The sequence below is a fragment of the Lathamus discolor genome, chromosome 2, assembly GCF_037157495.1.
Source record: "Lathamus discolor isolate bLatDis1 chromosome 2, bLatDis1.hap1, whole genome shotgun sequence".
In the NCBI taxonomy this organism is placed as follows: domain Eukaryota; kingdom Metazoa; phylum Chordata; class Aves; order Psittaciformes; family Psittacidae; genus Lathamus; species Lathamus discolor.
Window position 1 is genome coordinate 118,851,796 of NC_088885.1, and position 27,545 is coordinate 118,879,340.

General features: G+C 37.8%; 1 protein-coding gene across 1 annotated transcript in view; it reads right to left on the bottom strand.

The window, feature by feature from the left end:
• The window catches only part of ST18 (ST18 C2H2C-type zinc finger transcription factor), a 76,379-nt gene that overhangs the window by 28,446 nt on the left and 20,388 nt on the right, over window positions 1-27,545 (bottom strand). Inside the window, exons 4-10 of the mRNA XM_065669361.1 lie at window positions 23,955-24,145; window positions 18,978-19,775; window positions 16,073-16,207; window positions 14,241-14,331; window positions 12,591-12,695; window positions 10,991-11,196; window positions 7,630-7,841 (exon numbers count right to left, since the gene is read on the bottom strand). Of these exons, the coding sequence (XP_065525433.1) occupies window positions 7,630-7,841; window positions 10,991-11,196; window positions 12,591-12,695; window positions 14,241-14,331; window positions 16,073-16,207; window positions 18,978-19,775; window positions 23,955-24,145 (1,738 nt within the window). The remainder of the gene's footprint in view (window positions 1-7,629; window positions 7,842-10,990; window positions 11,197-12,590; window positions 12,696-14,240; window positions 14,332-16,072; window positions 16,208-18,977; window positions 19,776-23,954; window positions 24,146-27,545) is intronic.

Below are 27,545 nucleotides of genomic sequence, written 5' to 3' on the forward strand. Positions count from 1 at the left end.
CACACTCCAGGATCCGACAATATAGCTCTGCTATGATCATCCCAGTGTTTTTTGGCTTCATAGTTGATATGTAACTATAGCAATGAAACAGAGCTACAGTAATCAAGTTTAATGGCCAATGTAAAGTAAAATGCTAAATATTGTAGTTGATGACATTTTTCATAATAAAAAAACTTGGGTTAAGTCTGCACAACCAACATTCTCATAAAATTCCAGACCTCTGTGACAGATGGCTTAGAAAAGGAAGCCATGTGACTGGGCTGCAGTAGTTTTATAGTGCAAACCCCATAAAGAGTAGAGATTCTCTGTCACTGACAAAATATCAGCTACTCAGAGGGCAATAGAGACAACAAAAAGGACCCAAAAGAATCAAGGTCCCCTCCTTGGTGAAGCTAGACATCAAAAAATAACAGGAAAAGCTTTGCATCTGAGAAACAGGTACCATTAGCCACAACAAGGAGTTCTGGCTGATAAGCAGAACATTAACTAACGTGGATATTTAAAGCTTTCTCAGCACTTTCCTGAAATTCACATAGAAGTTGGGTTGTCCAATGTGTACCTAATTCTGATCAGGGAAGGCTGGGTTGTGTGTTTGTGAAGTAGCATACAGATGGGGTTTAAGTGAGCTCACAGATGCACACAACAATTAAATATAGTCATGGAAAAAATATCCCCTTTTACCCATTGCAGGATGGATCACAGGTTTACGGCATGGCTTTTTATTCAGAATAGTATAAAAGAGCTATAACTTTGCTGCCTTCGTAGCAAACTCCAAATGGCAGAGCAAAAAGAGAGGATAGTCAGAGACACTGCTCCAGTTTTCATTCCTACTCTCATTCCACCCTCCTCTCAATATGTCTCCTTTGCTTGTTTTACCACATTTATTTTTACATTGTTTTTAAAATGGAACTAAAAAGACAAAAATGGCAAATGGCAAAAAACCCTAGAGCAGTGCTATGACATGCTGACAGAAAATGGCACTTACTATGCTTAGCTCAGACTTGTAAAGGCTGTGTTCTCAGTGAAGGCAAGATCGTGTTACTGTTGACTCTACTGCATGTGTGAACAGGCCTATATTTATCCATTTAGCATGACATATTTAAAATATAGCTACCAAAACAATGTAAACTCTTTTGATTCTTCCTTAAAAATATAAGTAAAATAAAGATGCAAATGTATCTTATTATTTCCTAATTTATGTAAGTTTGAGGCTGTGTAAATCTTGGGAGTCTGATTTTGATCTTATTTACATTTACACTGGTGTAAACCAGAAAAAAAATCCACTGAAGCAATGATGAAAAATCAATGAGGGTGAGAGGCTACACACAATAATTAAATTCAGGTTACTCCTTATCTACTCCCACATCAGTGACTGTGTAATCACCCCCACAGGTTTCACAAGCAGGTGTAAAAAAAGGTTCCTGAATTAAAAAGGAGAGAAAAATGACTGAACCATATTTTCTTTATTCCAGTATCTATTCAGTGAAAAGGTAAAGTACAAGTAGTACTATACTAAGATTATATGTCTAAAATGAAGACTAATATAAATACGCTCCATCTCTGGCGGTGTTCATGGGCAGGTTGGACAGAGCCTTGGGTGGCATGGTTTAGTGTGAGGTGTCCCTGCCCATGGCAGGGGGGTTGGAACTAGATGATCTTAAGGTCCTTTCCAACCCTAACTATTCTATGATTCTGTGTAAACAAAAAATGGTCTCTAACTTCTTCAAGCTCTTTGTACTTCAGTATAAAACTTTTTCAGCCTCCCTTTTATTTTATGACATATATATTACAGAATATTTGTGAGTACATTATCAAGTCTTGTTCTTAGAACTGAACTACATCAACTAGAACAAAAAGGAAGTAGGGTTTTGTAGCAAATTACTCCTGCATTTTTTCATATGCTTTTGGTCCATCTGATCACTCACAAGATTTAATACTCTGGAGTATGTCTCTAGTAATGATTACAAGTAAAGTTTTATCTCATATCTGGATCAGAAAGAGTGAATTATTGTGTCTTATTTCAAACCTGTAACCTTACAGAGATTGTATCATTACATATAATGGGGTTTATGTATTCCTTGGTTGTCATCAGTCATGCAACCTAATACTAAGTGAGTGCAAAGAAACATCATCATCAGTGATTCTGCATTTCCATTAACAGTTCAGTATAGTTTAGAAAGCTCGAAAGAGCTCTTCAGTTCTGGTATTTGAAGTAATTCTGAAACTAGTATCTTGCCATGTATATGCATACTATTCTTAATACAACACCATCCAAAAGAGTACAATTTTATTTTATGCCCAGACAATAAATATACATGCACCTGAACCTCAGTTCTTCTGACTTATATTTAAGCAATCGAGTTCTTCTGCGGCAAATTAAAATAATAATTTGGGTCAAAATAAGAAAATTTGTAACTACCCAGCAACATCTGGGACAAAAAATGAAGTCACAACTTCAGCTCAGAGCAATTCACAAATTAAAAAATGCTAGCCAAGAGTGTACTCAAGGAGCAATATGCACAGCAGTATAACAGGATGGTACCTAGTGATACATTTGGCTGATTTTTCATCCTGTATTTCGGCTATAAGGTATTTGGAGTAAAGAACTGCCTGACAAACGTGCTGAGTACTAACTACATTGTTGAAACAATTGCTGTGATTATCACCACCATCAATATCCAAGAATGGAGAGATGACGTACTTTTGTTGAAAACCAGAATCTGAACTTTGAATGATTTTAGCAAGTGTCTTTTTTTTTTTTTTTTTTTTTTTTGTTTTCTTTCAATACATAGCTTGCATATGCCATTTTGTCTAAACAGGTGGGAAAAACACCAAAACAGTCAACAAAATGTTTGGCAAGCACTAATGACGAGGACACAGATAAACTGTATTGCTTGCAGCTACCTCTGTCAGACACGAATGTGGTGAGGGTTGTAAATAAGGAAAATCCCCGGATGTTACAATGATGTAGACTCTTGCACTATGCTAGAAATTGCGGGCTAAGCTGTCGAGGGCAATCCTTCTGCTAACTTCAATACAAGTTGAATCAAGCTACATAAACTGCAAACCAAATGCAATCAGGAGACTGGTTAGGGGTACTGGTCATATGAGAATTAGGCTGATCAGGATTATATTCGGGAGAACAGTTTACTCCAGTACCAGGTGGAGACTGAAAGGTTGATAATGTAACATTAATGTGGTTTTAATTATTTTTGAAAGCAGTATCATCAAGATATCTGATGATGCTAGTATTTTGTATGCAGCTGAGATAATTCATAGATAAAATTCAGGATCCATTTTAATGCTAATTTCAGAACAAATTTATTCTTTAAATTGCTTAATTTATAAAATCATAATTTTAATCTTGAGATAGTTGGGAGCTCACCTTTACAGAATCATAGAATAGTTAGGGTTGGAAAGGACCTCAAGATCATCTAGTTCCAACCCCCCTGCCGTGGGCAGGGACACCTCACACTAAACCATCCCACACAAGGCTTCATCCAACCTGGCCTTGAACACCACCAGGGGTGGAGCACTCACAACCTCCCTGGGCAACCCATTCCAGTGCCTCACCACCCTAACAGGAAAGAATTTCCTCCTTATATCCAATCTAGACTTCCCCTGTTTAAGTTTTAACCCGTTACCCCTTGTCCTGTCACTGCAGTCCCTGACGAAGAGTCCCTCCCCAGCATCCCTGTAGGCCCCCTTCAGATACTGGAAGGCTGCTATGAGGTCTCCACGCAGCCTTCTCTTCTCCAGTCTGAACAGCCCCAACTTCCTCAGCCTGTCTTCATACGGGAGGTGCTCCAGGCCCCTGATCATCCTCATGGCCCTCCTCTGGACTTGTTCCAACAGTTCCATGTCCTTTTTATGTTGAGGACACCAGAACTGCACACAATACTCCAGGTGAGGTCTCATGAGAGCAGAGTAGAGGGGCAGGATCACCTGCTTCGCCTTTCTGGTCACGCTCCTTTTGATGCAGCCCAGGATACGGTTGGCTTTCTGGGCTGCGAGTGCACACTGAAGCCAGCTCATTTTCATTTTCTCATCGACCAGCACCCCCAAGTCCTTCTCTGCAGGACCGCTCTGAATCTCTTCTTTGCCCAATCTGTAGCCGTGCCTGGGATTGCTCTGACCCAGGTGTAGGACCTTGCACTTGTCGTGGTTGAACTTCATGAGGTTGGCATCAGCCCACCTCACAAGCGTGTCAAGGTCCCTCTGGATGGCATCCCTTCCCTCCAGCGTATCAACTGAACCACACAGCTTGGTGTCATCAGCAAACTTGCTGAGGGCGCACTCAATCCCACTGTCCATGTCAGCGATGAAGATGTTAAACAAGACCGGTCCCAACACCGATCCCTGAGGGACACCACTCGTTACTGGTCTCCAGCCAGACATTGAGCCATTGACCACAACTCTTTGTGTGCGGCCATCCAGCCAGTTCTTTATCCACCGAGTGGTCCATCCATCAAATTGATATCTCTCCAATTTAGAGAGAAGGATGTCGTGTGGGACAGTGTCAAACACTTTGCACAAGTCCAGGTAGATGACATCAACTGCTTTACCCTTGTCCATCAAATATATTTAATAATTTATAAATTAAATAGTTTTGGAAGTTTTGCTTCCCAATGGTACTATTAATGTTCAATCTATTTTCTCTGTCCTTGCTACCCTTTCCTTTCTTCTTTTGGCTTAAGCTCTCCCTTTTGAACTGATACATGATGTATTTGAAAGTCCCTCAAAGTAGTGAAATTTGGAGCTATACTGTAAAACCATACTTTTTCTCTAAGCATTATCTATATTTACAGAAAAGTAGTTAATATTTGAGGTAAAAATATCCAATTCTTAATAAAAAATGGACAGCACTGGGGGTCAAGAAATAAAATTTGATACACAAAGAGAAAAAACCTACTTATGAAATACACTTGTGCTAAAAAACGTTTTGGCGTTTTCCTCACCTGCTTAAGCAAGGTGACATAAGCATGTCCTGAGTGAATTCAAGAAAATGACACTTTCTTGAAATATTTGTAGTTCAAATTCTTCTTTTAAAACTTAGAAGCAAAATCTTTACAGCTGTGACAATTGTATAACTTGTGAAGGATTTCCACCAAGTCCAGGAAACCCTCTGCACCCTCCTTGTCATTGCTCTACCACCACACTGCCTTCCACCTTCAAAGTGTCATGGCTTGGATTGCTGGGAGGCTTCCTAATGCTGCTGCTACAAGAGCAAACATGTTTACAAGTCAGGAGTTTTGATCTGCTAAAGTATAGATGATGCTAATCAGTCTTTCTTATGCAAAGGAACAAAAGATTGTGGCAGGGCTGAGAGGTCTGGTTTTGTGGGGCTCTGAACACAGCCACCGCACAGGTATTTTCAAACTTGGTGAATGTGTGTGCTATCAGGATCAGAAAGAAGAAATCATTAACTCTGTAGTCATCTGTTGATGATGCATTATTTGAGTTCAAGCACTGATAAAGTATCAAGAGATGTTTTTTATAATCTAAAAATTTGTGAGATATTCTAGCAGTTAAACATTTACTTTTGTGGCCAACACCAGCCACAAAAAAAAAAAAAAAAAAAAGAAAAATCAGAAACATCAACAAATAAATATTAGCCTGTATAAAAAATGGCCTTATTTTGTCCTTCATATTATAAATCAGAAACTATATTCATTGAAGAGAGCCTGATGATTTATTTCCACAATTTTTTGTTTGAATCCTGTATGATAAAGCTAATAGATAGCCAAAAACAAATAAAAAAGGGTTTTGTCTGGGTTTGGCCACTGAATCTGTTTGGGACTTACTTGACTGTGTTCTGGCCAGAAGCTAATTCTGATTCTTCTGTCAGATGTTTTGTAGCACTGTGCCCTCCAGAAAGTCTGGCAAAAGTGGAGGCAAGGGAGATAGCAAGGTATGCAGGTGATTTTCTTTTAGGCTGGATTCCTGGCTGTGAAAAAGGAGTAAGCTATGTGCCCCAAGTGTCCCTACATATCGTTACAATTATGTTCACTTCCATTCAAACCTTCTCCATGATTTGGCAGCTGTGAAGCAGGTACAGAGGAGAAAATCTTTGGGTTATGCTTGGTCCCTTTACTGCTCTTCTCTGGCAAGAAAGGTCTATTGCTGAGGTCAGCCAAAGGCTGCAGCAGCAATTTAATCCAGCCATTGGCATCAGTTTCCATTTCCCTGCTAGAAGCCTCTACTGAAGACTGGTGGAAGGAGCTTTTTGCAGCAGATATCAGACATGGATAAGTCATCTGGGAAAGGTTCTGTGAGCAATCCTTGGGGCAGATAATGTCTGAATTGCAGGGAATGCATGTGGACACACCCTGAAAAGTCTGCCTCTTGACATCTCCCAACATCAACCTCAAGATTCAAGACTTCACTAGTAGAAATCAAAGGCAGCAAAACAGGGGATAACACTCTGCAAAGGTTCAAGGCTTGGAATACCTAACAAGGTGTTGCTCTGATGGTGAAATTAATGGTTCCACTCAAACAATAATTGCCAACCTCTTAGCAATGGTGAATGAAGGCCCAACTAAACTGTAGACTGACAGCTGTGGAAGCCACCTCTAGCCGCACTGAGCTAAAATAGATTCGGTAGAGTGACACTGACTTACAGAGAAATAGGTCATTTGTCTTGTGGAGCACACATAATGACTCAGAGTCCCACATCAGAAGCACACTTGCTACTCTGTGTTTTAACATATACTCCCCTTTTCACTCCCCAGTGGTTTCTTCTCAAGTTCTTGCAATAGCACCCTCTCATCTACGCAGAGCTTTAGAAAGTTTCTTTGCAGTGGAGCGCATGTGACTTTAATAGTAAAAATAATCAACAGTGCTCCCACAACCACAGTCATCAGAAGAAACTCTTGTCTTGTTTTCATCAGCAGTATAATACTATGTAATGACACAGAAAATAAGGCTCATAGCTCACACAGTACCATTTGTAAATCATAAAGATCTGTGAGGAAACGCAGAGCAGAAACCAAAACATGAAAGCCACACAAACATCTACGATATTAGGCAGCTTTCCATTATGACAGACTTGACCAAATTATCTATCTCCAAACGCTGTGAGCCTGATTCTCCTTTCTTGCCAGCAGAAAGGAGAATTTTACCAGTCAGTTGTTATTCCCCTCCCTACACCTTGTTAAACTGACATGAACTCCAAATACAACAGACTCGATAGGTGTAATTCTGTTCCATTGCTAGCAAAATATCATTTTAATTAATAACATGACTTTTTTTTTTTTTTTAACCAGCCTCCAAATTGATTGCTTATGGCAGGTTTCTGAGGGAGGAAAATTCCCTCTTGAAATAGATCTAACTCATTATCTACCACAGATTGTTGATGGATTTCAAATAACCTTCCTTTTTCCTCTCACAAAACTCCCCCCTTGTATTTAAGGCTCAATTATGAAAAGAGTTAACAACATAATTCCTGCTATTTATTTATTTTTATCGGAACTGGTCACTGCATTACTAATTTTTTCTCTGTCTCTCTTCAAAAGAGCATGCAAACAGAAGCCTCTTTTTGGGGGATTTAATGCAGTCACTAACATGAAAGACAGTTTATTCGCACAGTTCAGTAGCTAGCACACCCTCCAGGTTCTTGGACTACCCTACCTTGGCAGACAGACTCTGTGGTTTGTTGGAGAGGATCTCTGCTGCTTCCCTGCAGCGGGTGGAAAGGTTCAGGATAGCAGCAGCTGCTGCTATGTGGGTGTCTTCACTACATTGACCGTAGCTATAAGAGTTGGCATGGCAAGGGCTCTGTGTGTGGGCGCTAGCACTAGGCAGTCGATTAGAAAATTTCACTGGATTTGAAAAATGCTTTGCTGTTGAAGAGAGATTTGATTAGCAATAGCACGTATGAGATTTCCCCCATTAAATAGTTTTGTTTCTCAGACTACGATTTCATAGCATTAAAATGTTCAAAGAATACATTTAAGACAATCCATTTCCTATTGGCAGTAAGGGTTTGCTGTAAAAATGGCTTCAGAAACACAATAATTTCATTTATATCTGACAAATACACATCTTTCAACAAAGAACCCAAGACTTAGATTTTACTCATTCTTTACGCAGGCACTGAAAGCTATGATGTCCAAGGAAAGACTGAACAAGCCTTAGTGTCTTATTCATCATGACCTGAAAACACTGGTGGGCAAATGCAATTGTAAATGTATGCTTATAAAGGATTTCTCTTGGAGCTCTATTTTGTAAAAAAACAACAGTGGCTTGTCCAGTCTTAGCTAAAACAACATTGCTTACCCTACTTAAATGAGTAAGTCTGTTATTTAAATAGCTTTGCTTATGTAAGTAAGGAGAACAAGACCAGATGAACCTGAGCAATCAGATAAGAACACTACCTGTTAGGAATATTAAGTTTTTGTTTTGTGGAAATTTTTAGAAATTTAAGTCTACACTTTAATAAATTAAAAAAATATATTGAGAGTTAAGATCCAGAATATAACTGATCTTGGCTGTCTTATGTTGGCTATTATTTTGAATAATACACAGATTTATTAGGCACAAAGAGGTCAGTTGAGAATAAAAAATTAACAGGTGAACAGAAAAGCACTTTCACAGATAGAAGGAGTGTGTGTAGCTCTTTGTTTTCTGCTCCATCGTAAATATTTATTCTAAAACAGGTAGAAAGAACTCTGCTCTCTGGATTTTAGATTTTGAGATGTCGCTAACTGTTACAGGAAAAGCTCAGCACCATGGTTTCAGCTTTTAGGAAGCAATAATCACTTCTTTTGTCTGTAGCTCTCACAGTGTCCTACAAAGATAAACTAAGTAAAATCCAATTTCTCAGCCTACACCCAGATAAAACAAGAACATTTCTGTGTGTGGCCATCTGCTCGCTCTGTAAAGATCTGAGCCCCAAAGCTCTGGATCCCTTTGGATGTAGAGCTTTAGATGAGTACATTTTAATGCTAAAGCCTACACAAGAGACTGAAGAACTCATCTATCCTCAAACTTGGGATGCTCTAAAAGAAATTCTTGTTTGTGTGCACTGACTGTAGCTGAATGCCATATTCAGTTGTTCTAAGTACTGGAGGCATCTTACCTGAGCAATACATAAAAGCCTCATGATTCAGTTCTCCCTTTCTCCAGTGCTGCTGTAAAACTGTAGCACAAGCAAGAAGGTCTACATTTTTAACAGTTACCACACTTAACTTCAAGTTATAATTAAAGAGCAAAAAAAGTGCATGTTCCATTATGCACCCTAAAAGATAAAAAAGTAAAAAAAAACCCAAACCAGGCTATGAAAGGTGAATGTCTTGTTAACAAATCAAGTTTGTAAGTGCAGAATCCACACGGGGCTAATGATGGGCTTTTGGCTAGCTGCATATTTACATAGTACGCTAAACCAATCACCACGTCATCAGCTTCTTATTGTCAACTTTTGTATATCTGCATAGTTAAAGCACTCACCTGCTCTTTTACTTTCACCTTTCCATTAAAATAATAGCTGCACACTGCAATCTTTGCAAGAACAACAGGCTGCAAACTTCAGCCCTAATATACATTATACATAAATTGCATATGCATGTATTTGCATTTGTATAAAAACATTCCAATCATTTTTTCTTTGAAATGAACCTGTGAAATAGACATACATCTGTGCAAAGAGACAGCTAATAGAGGATATTCAATTTTACGAACAAAATTGGAAAATCTGCCACCCAAGAAACTGGCAATGCACATATTTGCTTTCATTTGCACAAGCCTATTTTCCACACCAGATAAATATCTACTTTTCATTTGCAATTTTAAAGAGGGTATTTATGTATACACACAAACACATAGATACCTACAAACGTATATGTGTGTGTGTTCTTGGGCAGATACACTAATATAAAGATATATGAATTTAATAAATATATAAACCATATATAATATTATATTGAATTAGAAGCCTATTGTATTATTGCATTAATTATATTGTACCAATTTTATTAATTATATATATATATACTTATACATAATTTTCTGCTTTTCTGTTCACCTATAAACGTTCTCCTTTGATGGGATAAGTGGGATGCAATTTGTTTTTCCTTTTTGCTTCTCTTTATGAATTTTTTTGTCATAAACAAAAGAAAAAACAACTAAAGTGTCTTTTGTCACATTGTTTTGCATCTATTTTCTTCTGAACACAAATACAGTGCAATGAAACACTTTTTTTCCATTTTCCTCATGGCAACAGAATCCTTTGTTTCTCTGAACTAAAAAGTATTTTATAATGGTCAATGCAATGACATAATCTTTCTGAAGTTTCCCATGCAGATAGTGAATAGCATCTGCAATAAGTAATCAGTGTTCACACCGTGGTATCTCATTTGTACAGAGTAGTACCTCGTCAAATTTGTAAGTGATGCAAGCAGAAGAAACTTGGTACAATTTGACGCATTGAATATGTCTGCAATACAAATATGATGTAGTAGAGAAATATGAGATTTCAAAATTAATTCAGTCTGGGCCTGGAAGTAATGCAGCCAAGGTACATGGTCATCTAGGAGGAATGATACCTGTATGGATGCATCTAAAAGGTATCTGAAATGCCTTTAAAACCTAGCTTGGATTTCTTTGTACTACAATTCATTATGTGGTGTGCAGACGTATTCCATGGGACTTCTCATAGCAGCATCCTATCAATCACATAAAGTTACCACAATTTAGTCAAGGAAGAAGGTATCAGATATGACAAAAATCATTCCTTTTCAGTACTTTTTCCCTTATAATTGCTTTTAAAATTAACATCAAAAAAGTAAACCTTCTAGTGATGCATTGGCATTCTAGAATTCTATATTTAACAAACAAGTGATTACATTTAGCACTGTGGCCACAAGTGGTTAAACATGATGCCTGCTGAGATTTTTTGAATTCTAGAAGTTCGAAAGCAAACCAAACAATGACAACAAAGAACGTCATTAACAGTTTGCCCATTTTCCAAGAGATAATGGATTTTCAAGCTTACATTCAAGGAACTGGGGTGTTTTTCGTCCTTGTGTGGCAGGTGCCGTTGTGCGTTTGCCGAAGACTTGTGCATCAAAGCTGGCATAATCAAACGGTACTTTCCCAAATTTCTCCTGTTCTTTCACCAGAGTGGCTCTGGAGGAGGTGACTGGCTGTGAAGTTCTGTAATTGTACTGAGATACCTCAGGCTGCTTTGCTATATTTGTCCTGCAGAGAGGAGGAAAAGAGTGGATGAGAAAGACAAGAATATCTTTAATTAACCTTTTATTGTAAAATAGGATACAGTTGCATCTCAGTATCAGAAAGTGTATTGTTACATGTAAAACTTAATGGTAGGTGTATATAAGAAACAAATAATGTACATGTGGTGGCTGACCTGGTAGTTAAAGAGTATTTTGACTTTATAAAAAGTTCAAAGCTGAGGACATAAAAAAGACCAGTACCCTTTAGTAATGATGTAGACTACTTACAACAAAGATACTTACTTCTAGATTACTACTGCAGCATGGTGCTTCCTTTACATCTAAAAATTGTCTGTATTCTTACTAGGCAAAGGACTTGTGGTTTTATGGATCACTATTGTTCTCACTTTACTGTGAATGAGTACGGTATAAATATAACATAAGATGATCCAAAATAATTGCTTCTGTTATTTGGGAGGAACACATGATAGATGGTGTGTTATTCCATTCAGCTACCGTTCAGTAACTACTTGTCTTTAGTAATTTCCTAAGGACTTTTCATATGTAGAGTTAAGGCACGTGCAGTTGGCAGACACATGGACATAATATTCTGTAATGGCTCTGAAGGAACCATTAGAGCTGATCATGTCAATAATCCACAAATTAAAGTGTCCCTAAATAGACCTGAATATAATAGGTTGTAATGGTTGTGGTGCCAATGATGTGCAAATTATGCATGTCTGTAGGGTCCATATAACTCTCAAACAAAATACAATTGCAATAAAAAATGTTTTCTCTTTTTGATGCCATTATATGAAAAATAAATTAAACTAATTAAACCAATAAACTTAAAATAAAGAAACTCAAAATATGAATTATTTAATGGTGAGGAAACAGAATGAGCAGAGTTCTCAACCCTTTCAGGTAACATTCTACTTACGGGATCACTGGAAGATACCTCTAAAAAGGATCACAAAATAGATGAGGACTGAGCTGCTAAAAGTTCAGTAAGGTCAAAGTGATCTTTAATCAAGTTTCAGTGGCCACAATATTGTGGTCAAGGAACACTTCTTGAAAATTATTTAAAACATTTCAGCAAGATGAGAAATTTGGTTTGCAAAAGAAAGACATTTGAGAACCATTAAGTAGGCTATGTGTGTTAAAGTAAGATTTACTACACCGGATTTGACTGTTTTTCAAAAGATTCATGGTCTTTAATGCCAGCCACATGCACAAGAGCCAGCAGAAAACAGCTGGTGAATTTTGAGATACAGAAAATTATTTAGCTGTACAGAGCTTCATCTTGGAAAACTGAGTTACTTCCTGCAGCTGAAATCTGAAATGGGAAAAAGACTGAGGTCTGATCAACAGAATTTGTGCAGAAGTACTTTGGATAGACTAGTTTTTGAGAGTTCGTACCTGTGAGTCTGATCGTGGCACTGCCCAGCTTTTGGAGAATCGATCTGGCTCTTTTCCTGTGACATTGCCAACTTTTCAGCTGCAGCGATTGGACAACCAGAAAGGCTGTTTAAAAGCAAGGCGAAGAAAAGAAAAAAGAAGGAAAAAAACCCAAACACATGTTAAAATAAAATCTTAAGTAAAGGAAATGTGTGCTGTGGAACCCACTGACAAACTGTTCTGGTGCCCTGTGCATCAATGGGAGCTGCTGCTGCTATAGCCCAGATTCGTATGTTTTGCAATCCTTAATGCAAAGGATATAAAATCTTTATATTTGAGGTGATATATCTGGAAACTGAATCATGTAGGAGTTTTCTACAGTTTGGCTTTGATGTTTTGTGGCTGGCAAGTCACTAGTAAATTTTTTGATAAATGACATTTATTTTGTCAGCTAAACCATGCATATAAGCCTCCTGCTGACTAAAAGGAAAGTGAATTTGGGGAAAAAAATAGGGGTATATGAGCAACTGTTATCAAATAACACATTTTGTCATTTCAAGTTGTGCTTGCTTTTTTTTTTTCTATTTGCTTTATTAGATTAAAACATGTTTTGTTTTCCTGTTCTTGAGTTGCTTATGATATAGCTGATGTGCTGCAAAGATGACAGGAAACACAGTGAAAAAATATTCCTTATTTATTCTTATATATGAGTTTGTAATCTCTCTGATAAAGACTAATTAAAGATAGTAACATAATATGATAATCCTTGGTTTTGGTACACTCACACAATAACAAATCAATCAATGAGCAACAAAAAAAAGTAAATCCCACAAAAAATCAGTTCAACAAAGAAAGCTGATTTTGAAATTTTAATGTCCCAAATTTGATTGCAAGATTGATATTATATTTTTCAAGAAGCACTGATGGAATGTTTTAGCTTGTTGGCTTCCAGCAGAAAGCTGTACTGACAAGAGCCATGCTGACAGCAGTGGCTTGCTGAAGACAGAGTGTGTCAGCTTTCTGCCCCACCTGCAGCCCAGCTGTGGTTCCCCAGCTGCCTGTCTGGAAGGCTTTTCTCAATTTTACTTTATCGCTGCAGGAAGCAAGTTAAACAGACAGGAGTGTTAGAAATGAGAAGATCACATTCCTGAAGGTAATAAATGGAGGTATTTTTTAAAATGATTCTAAAATATTCCACTTAAAATTTTCTGTTTTGCTAGTTTTTAAAATTATTCTAAAATATTCCACTTAAAATTTTCTGTTTTGCTAAAAAGCAATGCGCCTTGTTGGGAAGTTCCTGCAAAGGGCTACCATGTATGTGAGGCAGAATGAAGAAGTTTTTATTTCCACTCCATTTTCCAGTTGTAGCAATAATAATTTCATTCCTAGACCTTGTACATGATGATGTTTCACTGTGAAGACTGTGATGAAATTGTAGCTTGAAATCTCATCTGTGAAAAATACTAGTGGAATTTATCATCCTCAGTGCTGCAGCCATTTTTTATGCAATGAAATTAAACACAATTATTTGGCTATAAATACTGCAGGCTTCCCTTGCATTTCATACTCATTCTGCAGTGTAGTTACATGGCATCTAATTCCAAGATGTGCCCATCAGTTTACTCCTCAGAACATGTCATATTTTAAGTGGACAGGAACTTTTCCATCTACCTTCTGTGTGTGTTGCGATTGCTGTTGACATGTCCTCTTCCAGTGCATCCTGGGGTGGGGCACTTTAAAACATTTTCGTGCATGGCAAGAACTAAACAAGAATAAGGGAAGGAAAAAAAAAAAAAAGTGATAATAACACACATCAATTAAAAATACGTATATCGTATCAGATTCTCAATTCTGCCACATTTTGATCACAAAAGCAAAGGAGAAGCAAAGAACCTACAACACAGCACAGCTGGTGCCTCCAGCATATACCAGTTTAACCCTATATTGCTGTAATGTGGCATTCATATCCATATCATTATCCATTCCATATCCATATCATTGTTTCTGGGGACTTTAAAAGAATAAAGGTGGAAGTTAGCAAAGATGTTACATCATGAAGCTCTTTGCCTTCTGATTCATATACAGCTAACACAGACAACTAGAAAAGGAGTGTGATAGAGGAGCCCTGGGCCACAGTCATGCTACGTATAGCTGCAGACCCTCTTGGCTCAGGGAGGATGACTTTTCAGATACAGGAAGGCTTTTTATGCCTCACAAATGAGAAAGATGATCTGATCTGAGTATATCCTAATAACTTCTGATCATCTGAGCTGTGCTGAAACTACTTTATACCAATTGGTCATGCTCCCAAGCAGTGGCTTATGCTCTCAGCAGGGGTTACAACTTCTTGCATGTACATTTCTTATGCCCTTTGGTATGTATCATCTTTACTAAGACTGAGATGTATGTCTGTGTTAAACAGAATAATTTCTTGTATGTCTGCCCTCATGACTTCAGTACTGTGTTACCGCTTTGGGTACACAGTGCTTCAAAGAAGCTGACTGTTCAGTTGACTGGTTTGTTTTGCCAGAAACAAAATTATAACATTTTGGGTTTTTTTGTTCAGCAGAACACATTGATTGGAAGTACAATAATTAACAAAGACCTGTTAATTTTAACTTTTTAGAAAGCTAATGTTGCTAAGTCCTTCCAAATGCAGCAGCCTGTTTAACTCAGCCGGTGTTTCCATAAATACAGTTTACTATCAGATTTAAGAACAGAGAGAGCTACGGTTAGGACCAGGACACTGGTAAAGTGCAAGTATCCTTTTAATTTGCTGTTATGCGTGTCACCACAAAACAAACAAACAAACAAACAAACAAAATCTGACTAACTAGGTTGTTTAAACAAATAGTTTCACATTAGGTTTCGGCTTATTATGCAACATTTCATTTTATCACATCGCAGGACTACACGCACACACAAACCAATGTACTCAGATCAGCACAGTTAGAAATAAGCAGGGAAACAGGCTAGACTGGACAAAAAAGGGTTAGCACGACACAGTCATACAAGAGGGATGTGCTGATGGAAGTAACCTTTTTGAGCTCAATGGTAAGGGGGACACTGGAAATATCTCTGAATGAACATGCCCAGGCCTATCACTTATTGGCAATGAAAACGAGCAACTCTAAAATAAGCAGGTGATTTCTGTGGGCATGGCTTAGCAAAAGCATAGGCAAGCAAGATCTTGAAGAGCCGTGAGACTACAACAAGCAGGTCTGCTGGGCAGAGTGAGGGTAGTTAGACTCCGATATTCTTCTTCCCAGGCCGTCTGAGGAACCTACTGCTGTTTGAAATGCTCTGCTGCTAAAGAGTATTTCAGCTTCACAAGTGTGAGAAGTAGGACTGTAACTAAGACCTGGACAGCAAAGAAGGGGTGATGTCTTCTCTGCAATATCACCCAGAAAAAGTGGGTTTCTTCTCCAGCATGAGCACATACTATCCACAATATGAGGCCAGATCCAATTGTTAATTCTGGACTGCAGGGGGATGATACTCACTTTCTAGTGGCACTCTAACTTTATGTGGACAGCCTGAGAGACTGCGGTGGTGAGGGTACAGCCCAGTCACGTGCCCTGTGCCATCACATCCTGGGATGGGACATTTGGTTTCTCTCTTTTCAGGCCTGGGTGAATCTGCAGAGAAATCAGATAAGGTTTTTGTTTGGTTTTAGCAGCTCTCTGCACTCAGCTGATCAACCCTAGCAGTGTGATACCTTCCATTTTGTACTTCAGATGTAATCCCTATACAGAGTTTTAGCAGAGACATATGTGATTTAAGCATCACTTTAGGTTTTCACAGTGTCCTTTGAACAATGGCTCCCCCCTCCCAATATGCCATTTATGTGCTAAAGTGTAGAGCATTAGGACTGCAGTGTCATTTATCCCATTCAGAGCCTCAAACAGGACAGAAGCCACAATCCAATAAGCCAGAAAACTTCCAACAACAGCCAACAGCAAGATCTATAAAGGAATAAATAAAAAAAAAAAAAAAAAAGCAGAAACAATCTTTTACTCTGTTAATGTCAGACTCTGGGAAGCTGGGACAACCAAATAAAAGCTGAGGTGTGAAACAAATAAACAAACAAAAAGCATTTCAACCAGAAGCCATTCCTTAAATATCGCAGATCTCTAGGCTGTAGGTTCTTTGTTAGGAAACTGAATACATGCCACTTTACATTTGAGAGGCAAGGCAAGCAGCTCCCTCCGGTACACATGGCAATGCTGCTTTGTGGAGCAGCCCACAATGACAGCGAAAACATGGAGCAGCCGATACCCTTTCAAAGGCGAGGTCTCAGCCCAGCCCCGCAGCTACCACTCTGTAATGGCCACGGTGCATTCCCAATTTTTATTTCAAGCACCTAGAATTGTGCAAGAAGCACTGGTCAGAAAGCCTTTATTTGACATCCAATGCAGGATCAAAAGTCTGGGCGAGAAAGGAATGAATTCTGGTCCAGAAATTCTCTTGTGAGAAATCTGGAGGAAGTAGCTGCATAAATTGCTGAGGATGGTTTTAGCTCCATCTGTGATTGGCTGCCAACAGCATTCTGTGCCGGGGGAGAAAACAGCTGTAGCCAGCACAGAGAGCAGCCTCCTTCAAGCTCATTTTGTTGGACTGTGAGATAGGACTTGCTCAGAGACAGGATCACCAGAGATAGCTGAGGGTTAAACTTCCTGGCAAGTTTTTAGGTAAAAAAGAAAGAAAAAAAATTAGTATGGAGGAAAGAAAATAGTCTAGGCATCAACAGGAGACTACATGCTTTTTAGAATCACTGCAAATGGAAGTGCTGCAATAGTGGATAGGAACTAAAGAGAGACCCTGAAATATGATTTAAATTTCCCACCACTGATTGGAAAGGTTTGTCATTAAAAACATGGAAAAATGTAAACTTAAGCCATGTTTTTCTGATGTAGCACCTAAGAAAGAAAAGCAAGAGCTGAGGGGTTTGATGGTGGATTTTTTTCAGAAATAAAACCCAGTTTACTATATAAAGTGGAAAAATTATGTGCCTGATGCTACATTGACTAAAAACATGTGTTGTTTATACAACACGAACAAAGCTGAGTTTGTTCCTCTAAGAGTGTTACCTCTTAATTCACCTGCAAACTACAGCTAATAATAACATGAGGCAAATCAGGAAGGGCCAGGTTCTGCCATGCTTACCACCACTGTTCCTTCCTATGTGTGCTGTGAGAAAGTCACATTGACACCAATGTGAGCCTGGTGAGTACAGCAGGTTTCAGGATAAGAAAAGATATCTGTAAAATTCCTACATATATCATAGTCATCTGAGCAAACAAAGGTTCATGTACTTTAGCAAGGAGGTAGATTATTACCATGCATACACAGGTTTAGACATGCTAATGAAAATACTGCTTGAGACAGAAAAATTGGATGCATGCATATTCCTCCCAAATACTACAGGTGATATTTTACAGTTGCAACTCCCAGAAAAACTAGTCAGTTATACACTAAATGCTTTGGATAACTAAACTACTATAATATTTGCCATGGCCACAGGGACTACTCTGCAGTAACACTAGAAAAAAAAATCATTTATCAAAAGCAGAAATTGCAGCAATTCTGGGGTGACCTCAGTATATTTGGAAGCCCAAAAAGAAAAGTCAAAGGACAGATGAATGTAGTCACTTACTACAGCAGAGAATATGCTTATAAAATGACATTTCTTGATGTTCTGTAATTATCCTCAATTGAGGAGTTTCATGCAAGACAGCCTGGTTTACATATCAAACCTAAATCTTCTAAATCTCCATTTCTGGAAGCCTGATAAAGTACCACAAATGGAGCAATGCTCCTACATCTTTGTAGGATGCCACAAACCATCAGAAACAATGAAGATTTTGTAACTTACTGGTAATTCTGCTGATGGTGAGTGAGGCAGAAGAGCATGGCTTGTGCTTTCCTGGCTCAGAAATGCTGGCTGTAGCAAAATGTAATGTTGATACATGAAGTAGACTGAACTCAGAAAAAGCATGGCTCAGGAATTATGTGGTATGTATGGAAGAGGCCAATTTTTCACCCTAACCTTTCCTTAAACACCTTTTAATGCCTTCTCTTTTGGCTGCTGAAATTTAGGAGGTATGTATTAGTGCCCTATGGAGGAGGCTGAGGAGGAGGAAAAGGAGGAGAAGGAGTGTCAGTGCCAGCTACACAGCCCTTTTAGTGCCCATTACTGATCATTTCACATAGCGGTTTGGCAGGAAGCCAAGTACCTACCGTTTAACCTGGTTAGATATAAGGCACTAGTGTGAAGGTGCATAATTAACAAAATTACCAGCTAAATTCCAGATTCTTTACTGTTGCTATAAACCCCAGCTCAGAAACCTCTATCAGTCACAGGATAAATGCTTAAGCCAGTAAGAACAGCCAAAAATACTTCCTTACGTTTGTTGCTGTATATCTGTCTCCCACCAATGTCAATAACTTTGGTTTGTCTCCTTTCCCCTGCTAGATGCTCCAGAAGAAACCTATCCAGTTCCTTGTACGTGCTGTGAAACACATGCCCTTGCTCTGCCTGCAGAGCAATTGCTTGTTCTAGCAAACTCAAGTTTCCTTTTGTTTTGTCTAGCTCAACTGACATGTCTGTGGTTTCTGACAGGCACTCATTGTCGTCTTCTTCACTTTCAGGGAAGGGATTCTGAATTCTCTTCTCGAAAGGATCTGGGTGAGACTCCTGGGATGTTCTTAGCTCTGTTTCTGAGTCACAAAGTGTTTCACAAAGACCAAATTCTACCTCTTCCTTCTTAATTTCTGGGACTTCCAGGATGCTAGGTTGATTACACTCTACAATATACTGTTGAGTTACATGGAGCTTTACACTAGTTTCTTCTGAGAAATTAGAGGAGCTGTCCCACTCATTGTCCATAATTTCAGAGTTACTTTCATTTTCCTCAGATGAACAGTATTTTGGGTCAGAAATGACAGTCTTTTCCTTTCCTTCAGCTGAGTTAATCATGTAACATTCATCAATGTCATCACTTTCTGTTTTTAAGGATTGAATGCCACTATCATTTAGATTTTCTCCCACTCTTTGACTTGGCGCATCTTTTGCTAATTTTCCCATGTTCATCAAAGATTTGGCCATGGAATCTTGATAGCTGGAGTAGTTATCTTTTCTTTGACTGGAATTTTCTTGCTCACCCAAATGAGGGGTTTCCTCAGATGATTTTGTAGCACTTTCTTCTGCACGAGAAAAAAGCAAGAGAAAAATACATAAGAATAACAGCTTTTTGTATCTTGTTGAAGTGATATGAAGATATTTACTTACCAGTTGCCATTTCTTTACTCAGAGGTAATGTGAAATGACTGAATTCACACCAAGGCTGTGTATGAAATGACTGCTTGTAGTATCACAAAAAGCCCTTCTAAGATTATGTCTACTTTATATTATAACTTCAAAGCTATATGAGAAAGAAATACATTGCTATTTTTCACTGATGTTGAAGACATACATATATTACCTTTAAAGTTATGCACATTCATGCACATTTATATAAGTATGATGTGCCATATACAGATATATATTATAAATATACACAATCTATATACTGTATGCATATATACATGCACACACACACACACATTTTAAAATTCCTCTGATCTATTTTCACTTTTCTTTCATCTAAGATTCCCAAATATTTTCTCATAATATATCCTAATTACTTTCCCAATCATCCCAAATCCCATGAAAGACCTTGATGGAAAAAACCTCAGTGCTTCACAAAAGGCAAGCTCCTGGTCACCATTGCAATTGCCACATTAAGTGACAGATCAGGTCATGCACAGGCAAACAGAAATGGTTGTTATGTACAGACTCATAAAGGACTTGTTAAAGACACCACTGAAGTGCATCCTGTCTTTCTCAACATCTTTCTTTGGAAGAAAAGCAGCAGCCAGCAGGTAATAGGGGCTGCATGTAAGAGAGGTTGTCAGTGTGGAAGACAATACGCCTTTTGTATCTCATTTAATTTTTTATAAACATTTCCTCTGACAAGGACACTCAAAAATACATCTCCATCATCTTCCTTTCTGGTAATTATCTCTCTAAAATCAACACTGGTTTGCCAGGATCAAGTAAATATTGCCATAGTAACTAAAAGCATTTTTGGATGAAGGGAAGAATTTAGTCACAACACTAGCCCCTTCAATAATGCTGATTATAGGGTACATTCTTTTGTTGGGATCTATTCAACATAAACTGAAAAATTTAACATTTTACTTCCTAGAAAGGAGGATGAATAAACAAGCACAGACTATTTCATAAGATGTGCCTGTCCTCTCCTGAATCAGAAGAACTCCAGGCTTAAATAATAAATTAAGCATAGTCTAAAATGCAAATGAAGTTTCTCTCAATAACACAGTGAGCTATTAAGAGAAAGTGTAAAGGGTTATGATAATTTTAAAGTATTATGAACTACAGAAAACAAATAAAAAGCATTTTCAGTGAATATGTCCAATTCATTGAACTATTCTCTCAATCCACTTAACTACCCACATGTGTACAATAATGATTTATAGACATTATACCTAATTATGCATATTTGGGCTGTGTTAGAGTGCCTAACAAAAGCTCTAGAAAGCAACAATTACCTCTGTTGCTTAGCTACATAGTTTAAAATATTCCTATTAAGTGCAGATTATTGTGGAGGGGAAAAGGGGGACAAAAATGCACATGTGCGCCACAATGCATTTCACTTTACTGCTGCCAAACTGTTAGCATTTTGGGTCATTTCCAGTTTACATAATTGTTTGGTTCAACTGTTTGTTATATGTTAAAAGAAAATATTGATTAATTCTTATTCTTCTTCAGAAAATTGGACTCATGCAGGGAGAGGTGGCCTTGTGCACTGTGTGCATAAAGTTGTGTTTAAATATAATGTCTGTAAACCTTGGTGTAACTTTTTAACAGCTGGTCTAGTACCACACACATTGCAGTATTCTGAATAAAGAAATCTGCTGTCTTTTCGCGTCTCAGCAAGTAAGAACGATGATTTGTCTCTATAACCAACTTTAGTCTGATGGTTTTTTATTGTTTTCTCTTCTGCCATTTGGAAAATAACAGAATCCCATCAGTGAGTCATTTGAGAAAGTAAGAAGTTCTAATTTTAAAAGTACTGTCTCACCCTTCCAAAGGAAACAAACCAAACAAAAGTTGGTAATGGTAACAGTAACAGGTCTTTTCAGATATTTTTGTGAGGCATGAAATGCAATATAAAATCACGATAAGAGAGTTTTACTCCTTTAATAATCAGTAATTTTTAAATGTTGTGTTTACAAATTTGTTATTGAACCAGTCTTAATGGTTCAGCTGTCCCAGCTTTGCTTTTCACTTCTACAGGCTGTAAATTTACTTTAAAAATAACCAAAACTCAGCTTGGTTTACAGTTGCATCAATCTGTGTACTGGATCAGCATTAACTGATCAACAGACAAGAGTCATGAGTTCATAATAAAATGAGCAATATTACACTGAGAAATTACAAATAAACTCACCTTCCCAGATCAGCTGTATGCTTTAAATGAAATTTGTTTTGTAGCTGGAAAAATTACTGCAAAATGGGTAAGTTGTGCTATCACTGACACAAGCAGGTTGGGAGAAATCTCACTGGTATCAAATAAATCATTTTGAATTCATGTGTCTTTTTAATTTTGACTGAAAGCCTTTGTGCAAACAAGGTTCCCCGACATTTATATCATTGAATCTGGCCCAATATTTGCCCTTTTTAAAAAACAGAACCAGTTAAATAACTTATGTTCATCTGTAGATAGCACAAGTTCTACCTTTACACCCATCATAGCACCTTTCCTTCACCAAGTTCTTCAAGCTGTGCAGAGGACAGACACGGGATAAAATAAACACATTACTGAGTTCCTGGCTCTGGGTGGCCAGGAAGCAGGCTGAATCAATAAAAGAAAAACTAGCTAAAATCTATATATCTAAAAAAATAAAAAACATAACAACCACCCCAACACTCTCCCCCCCCCCAAAAAAAAAATAAAAAATTAGTCACCCAAAAGACAAGGCCATTGGGTATCACCTTGTTAATTAATTTTCTGTTTAAAGAAGGAGCTCCCTTCTAGGCTTTCACATTAATGTGGTGCAGACCCCTGGAAAATTTACAAGTGACAACTGAATGAAATCTCGGCAGTATAGAAATGATGCTCCCACTGATTTCAGTAAAACCAGGATTTAGCTCTAATTTGAAAGAGTCTTCTTCTCTGCATTTTATAATGTTCATATGTATAAAGTTTGTTTTGTTTTTAAGGAAATTTTATTTTGAGCGGATAGAGATATAAATTCCCAATCTCAGTTCCTCATAGAATCATTGAACAGCCCAGGGATCTCAAAAAGTCATCTGGTCCAAACTTTAGTGGCAAAGGGAGCCTAGATGAAATTATTAACCTGCCCATCTTTCCAAAATACTTCCTAAGAAGAAGCTGAGGGGAAAATATATTACCTTTAAACTCCCATAGCAACCAACAACTGAGAGGAATATAAATTTATTCTGTTTTCATATCATCTGTGATTACTAATTCCCCAGTGCCAGATCACATTGATTTTATCTTGATATTTGCTATTTACTGATGACACCTGCCATTAAAACAAACCAGAAGATATTCCACTGATACCTTCTCACTTGCCTGATTAACGATTTGTGCAGGACATCTTAAACCAATATGTGACAGCCAATTTAGTTTGGTATTTTTTTGTTCATCTTGAACATATCTGAACATAGAAAGAAAGAGCAATAAAGACATACTGTAGCTATAACTTTCTGTCTCCCCATTCTCTTCCATATTTTCCATTATACATGTTGTAGAAGTTTCTATAAACTATTGGACATGTTTGGCTTAGCAGAGTAGGAAAAAGTATAAAAGTGCTGAGTCTAATAATCGTGTTAAACAGAACACACACAGCAGTCACCCGCATGAAATTGCTTTGCTAAATGTTAAGTCAACAATGTTTTGCTAAGCGGGGGTTTTTGAGTTTTGTTTGGTTTGGTTTTTTTTTTCTTCCTAAGAGCTCTATGTATTCCAGTGAAAATCTGCTCTTCATAAATATGTTTTTCTCAGTGGTGGGCTGAACCTTGTTCTTTCACAGAGCTAGTGGAGAAGCAGATGTTGCTCCATATCTGACCTGCTGCAGTAGTTCTCTCTCTCTGTGACCTACAAGGTGTTTACTAGATCCCAGAAGGAGTTATTGTGCAAAATAATCTGAAGTACGATGGTTAAGCCTAGACAGAAATGCACCATTCCAACTCCGTTAGAAGCCAAATGCTTTCCATATCCTCTGTGAAAATACTGTTCCTTATCTCCCTTCCTGTGGAATTCAGCTTCAAGCAGAGACATACTGCACGACTACCTGGAGTTGAACTGTTTTCAAGGACACTGATCTCTTCCTGTAAATCAGTCCTGTCTTCATTTTCTTCTTTGCATTCCAAGCTGGGATTGTAGTGGCGGGGTTTCATTAACAGGGACTTCCTTTTGTTGACGGGAACGCCTGATATCAGTTCTTCGGCTTTTCTCTTCTTAGCCATGGAGCATTTGTAGGCACTGCAATGATTAGTAGCCAGAGACAGAGAAAAAAAGAGGGAGAAGTGAGGGGCAAATTGTTTAAAAAGTAGTACCTTGCTCTAGTTTAGAAGTTAGGACCTGACAAAATTTTGATTCACTCGCAGATTCAGCAAGTTGTGTTTAGTAGATATTTAATTTTAGCTCATGTACTCAAAATGCAGGGCACAGGCAAGTGCTGTTACTTTTCACTGCTGTCAAAATCTGTTTGGGGAAAGCAGAATGAGGAAGAAGACAAAACCAAAAACCACATAACCTAGCATTCGTAATCCTAAATAAGCATAACCTAATCTAAGCCCTGGTCTGCAGTAAAATAAATACACCCAGGAAAGGATGAACAAAACTGTGGCCTGGCTTGATAACCCAGAGAAACAAAAATCCGGTTATACTATAACATCCTGAGCCTTTGGCTCCATTACCTTTACATCAGTATAGATATTAAATCATGCACCTTGAGCTCAACAGCAGAAACCCTGTGTGAAACGCTGCCCCTTCAGAACATTTTGTGGTACGGGTCCTTCTTTCAATCTCAGTCTCAAGTGCTGATTTCATTTAATGAACGCCAGCCATAAACACCCAGTTTAAGCTCTTCTTATGTCTCTATATAGACCTGGAAAAAGGGTCCTTCAGCAGGCTATTTCTCTGACTTAAAACTAGATCTATGTGATAAGCAGGGTGAGCCATCCCCTGGGAAATGCCTTACCCAGTCTAGATGCCTAACTTTCAGAAGACTGCCATGAGAAGAGAGTGCAATATTTTGGAGAGGAAGATTTTTATCAGAGTTTACATACTTTAAGTTCCAATTTAAGATCCATATGTTGATCTGCATATTGATTTTCTTCTACAGATATTTAGCAAAGCCTTTGCTACCGTGCAGCTGATCAGTATGGCATATAGATGCTACATCATTCGACGCCTCACTAAAGGGGATTGAACTTTCAACCCTTTTTTTTTTTTAATAACCTTTTTGTGTGACTTGGCATGATCTCATTGTTCTCTCACACACACTATTCTAAGAAATTTATGTAGTACAAATAACAGTGCTCATATATCTGTCAGAGATGAAAAAACTACATATATGAATCTGTGTAATCCACTCAGTGGTTTCTCGACCTTAGGCACCCCTAGGGTGTATTACAAATCTACATGATACCCTTAGGTGTTGGATTTTGCATTTTGCTCACTGTCTTAGCTGCAAGATTTGCAAAAAATCCATGTATGCAGAGAACTCCTATTGGTTACACATATTACAAGCTCAACAGCATAAATTAATCCTTCCAAGGTATCTTATGTGCACTGAATTGGCTCAGGTTCTGATTGTTTTGGATGAAAGCATATGACTAACTTGAGCTTTTTGTAAAAAAAAAAAAAATACCAATTTTTGGCTAAGCACCTTTTTGGCTATCCATCATTGCAAACATGAAGGACATGGAAATACGAACATCTGCATTTTAGTGGGAATGTTAAAATTCTACCATATGCATCTTAAATACTGGATATTCTTGATCTTCTCAAAGCTAAAATGCTGTGGGCATTAGAAATGCTGGCTGCTAAGCACCTGCTGTAGTTGAATATATTATGACTTCTGTGTTTCTGTTTATGAATAAAGGATAACATGAATATCATATTAAAGGTCAGAATCACAATGGTGTAAGCCTCCTGTTGGAAATGATGCCTATATAACAGCTATCAGGGATGGATGTAGTGTGGACAAATATGCATAATTTATTTCTAAGAAAAGACAATCAAAAGTTTCTTGATTTGTATTTGTGAAGTGACAGTTCATACCATGCATGTTGTTTCAGGAAAACTGAATCAATTACGAATGTTTTAAAACTTTCACACACAATTGTTTTTGCAACCAAAACTTTCACTAGGTTTGCTGTTGATCTTTCTCATTTGTTTGTCGAGCTTCAAGTTTACCTCCAGTAGCTATTGAGACTGTTTAGGACAAGATGAATTTACAGTGTTTAATTCCCCTGTGACGAAGCTACAGCTGTTTCTTACACAAGCATAATTAATAGATTTTTAGAACAGAAGATATAATTAGATCATCTATTATGCCCCCCTGTGCAACAGAGGTCGCAGGACTTCATCTAGCTCTTCAGCTTTAATCCTGCAATTTGTCTGACTATTGTGTATCTTCCAGTCAAGTTAAGGGAAAATGCAGTAAAACCATGAAGTTGACTGCTATATTCTTGCTCACTAAGTACAGTCTTTATCTAGTGACGTAATGTTTTAATCCACTACTGTGGGCTAGCATAACAGCTATGAAACATCAGTTTTTCACCACAACTGCGGAAAGACAGTCAAACTCAGATGTTTTCAGATCATGGTCAAAACCAGCGCAGCAGTGCAGGTGCCACCTGCCACCCGCAGATCTGCTCTGGGAAGTGATAACACCACTTGACTGTAACCACCACAGTTTACAGCAGTAAATCAAAAGGTGCTGCATCAGTGTCAGGACAGGAGGCCCACAAATCTGCTTGGAAGCTTGTTGTTCATGGTAGAAAGTTTCTCCTCTATGAAAGATTGATGCATTAACTTCTCCTTAGCTATATCTTTTTCTGTATGTGAGCAGCAACTCACCCAGATCTCCTCTGTAGTTCCCACCATTTTAAAATAAGTGAATACGAGATACAACTTAAAGTAAAATTATTCCTGACATCTTATCTTCTGATTATAGGAAGATGACAAAACACAGGTTTGGTTTTTTTTTACCTACAAATTGCAAATTGCTCTCCTTAGGCCAGGAAGAGATTTCTCAGCTCCAGCAGAATATATTCTTGCTTTTGCTGTAGAATGTTTAGATTGCCGGTTTTGAGTTTTAACTGGATTCTTATAGTTTGTAAGAACCAATGTAAAGATCTACCATGTACTACTTTGCAGTGCTTAAAATCAAAACTGAAAATAAAACCAGAAAAATAATTTTACAAGTCATAGCTTTTTTAAGTACTTATACATATTATTAAATATTTGCTAAAGGACACTGAGAATTTAACTACTAGGAAAAGAATATATTTATGACTTTTTAATATTCATGGAATGTCGATTTCACCTTTGCCTTTAAAAGTTTCTATTGCTCTCTTCTGCTTATGTACATTCACATGTACACTCATGTAAGTTAGCATGGATTTGTCAAGCTGCAGTTTGTCAAATGGTAAACCTATAATTTAGCTTCTCTATTACTCATCTCTTAAATTCAGCGTCTAATAGTTTTGTTGCTATTTATCAATGGCCTGCTTGTTGTCATGGAACACTGATTCAGCTGTCAAGGTTATTTGGTAATCTGAGGCTCATAAAACAGGAGAAGCTCTTTTTGTTATGAGCCCAAAGCCAATACATTCTTTTCCCCAGTTTAACTGTACTTTAATTTTATGAA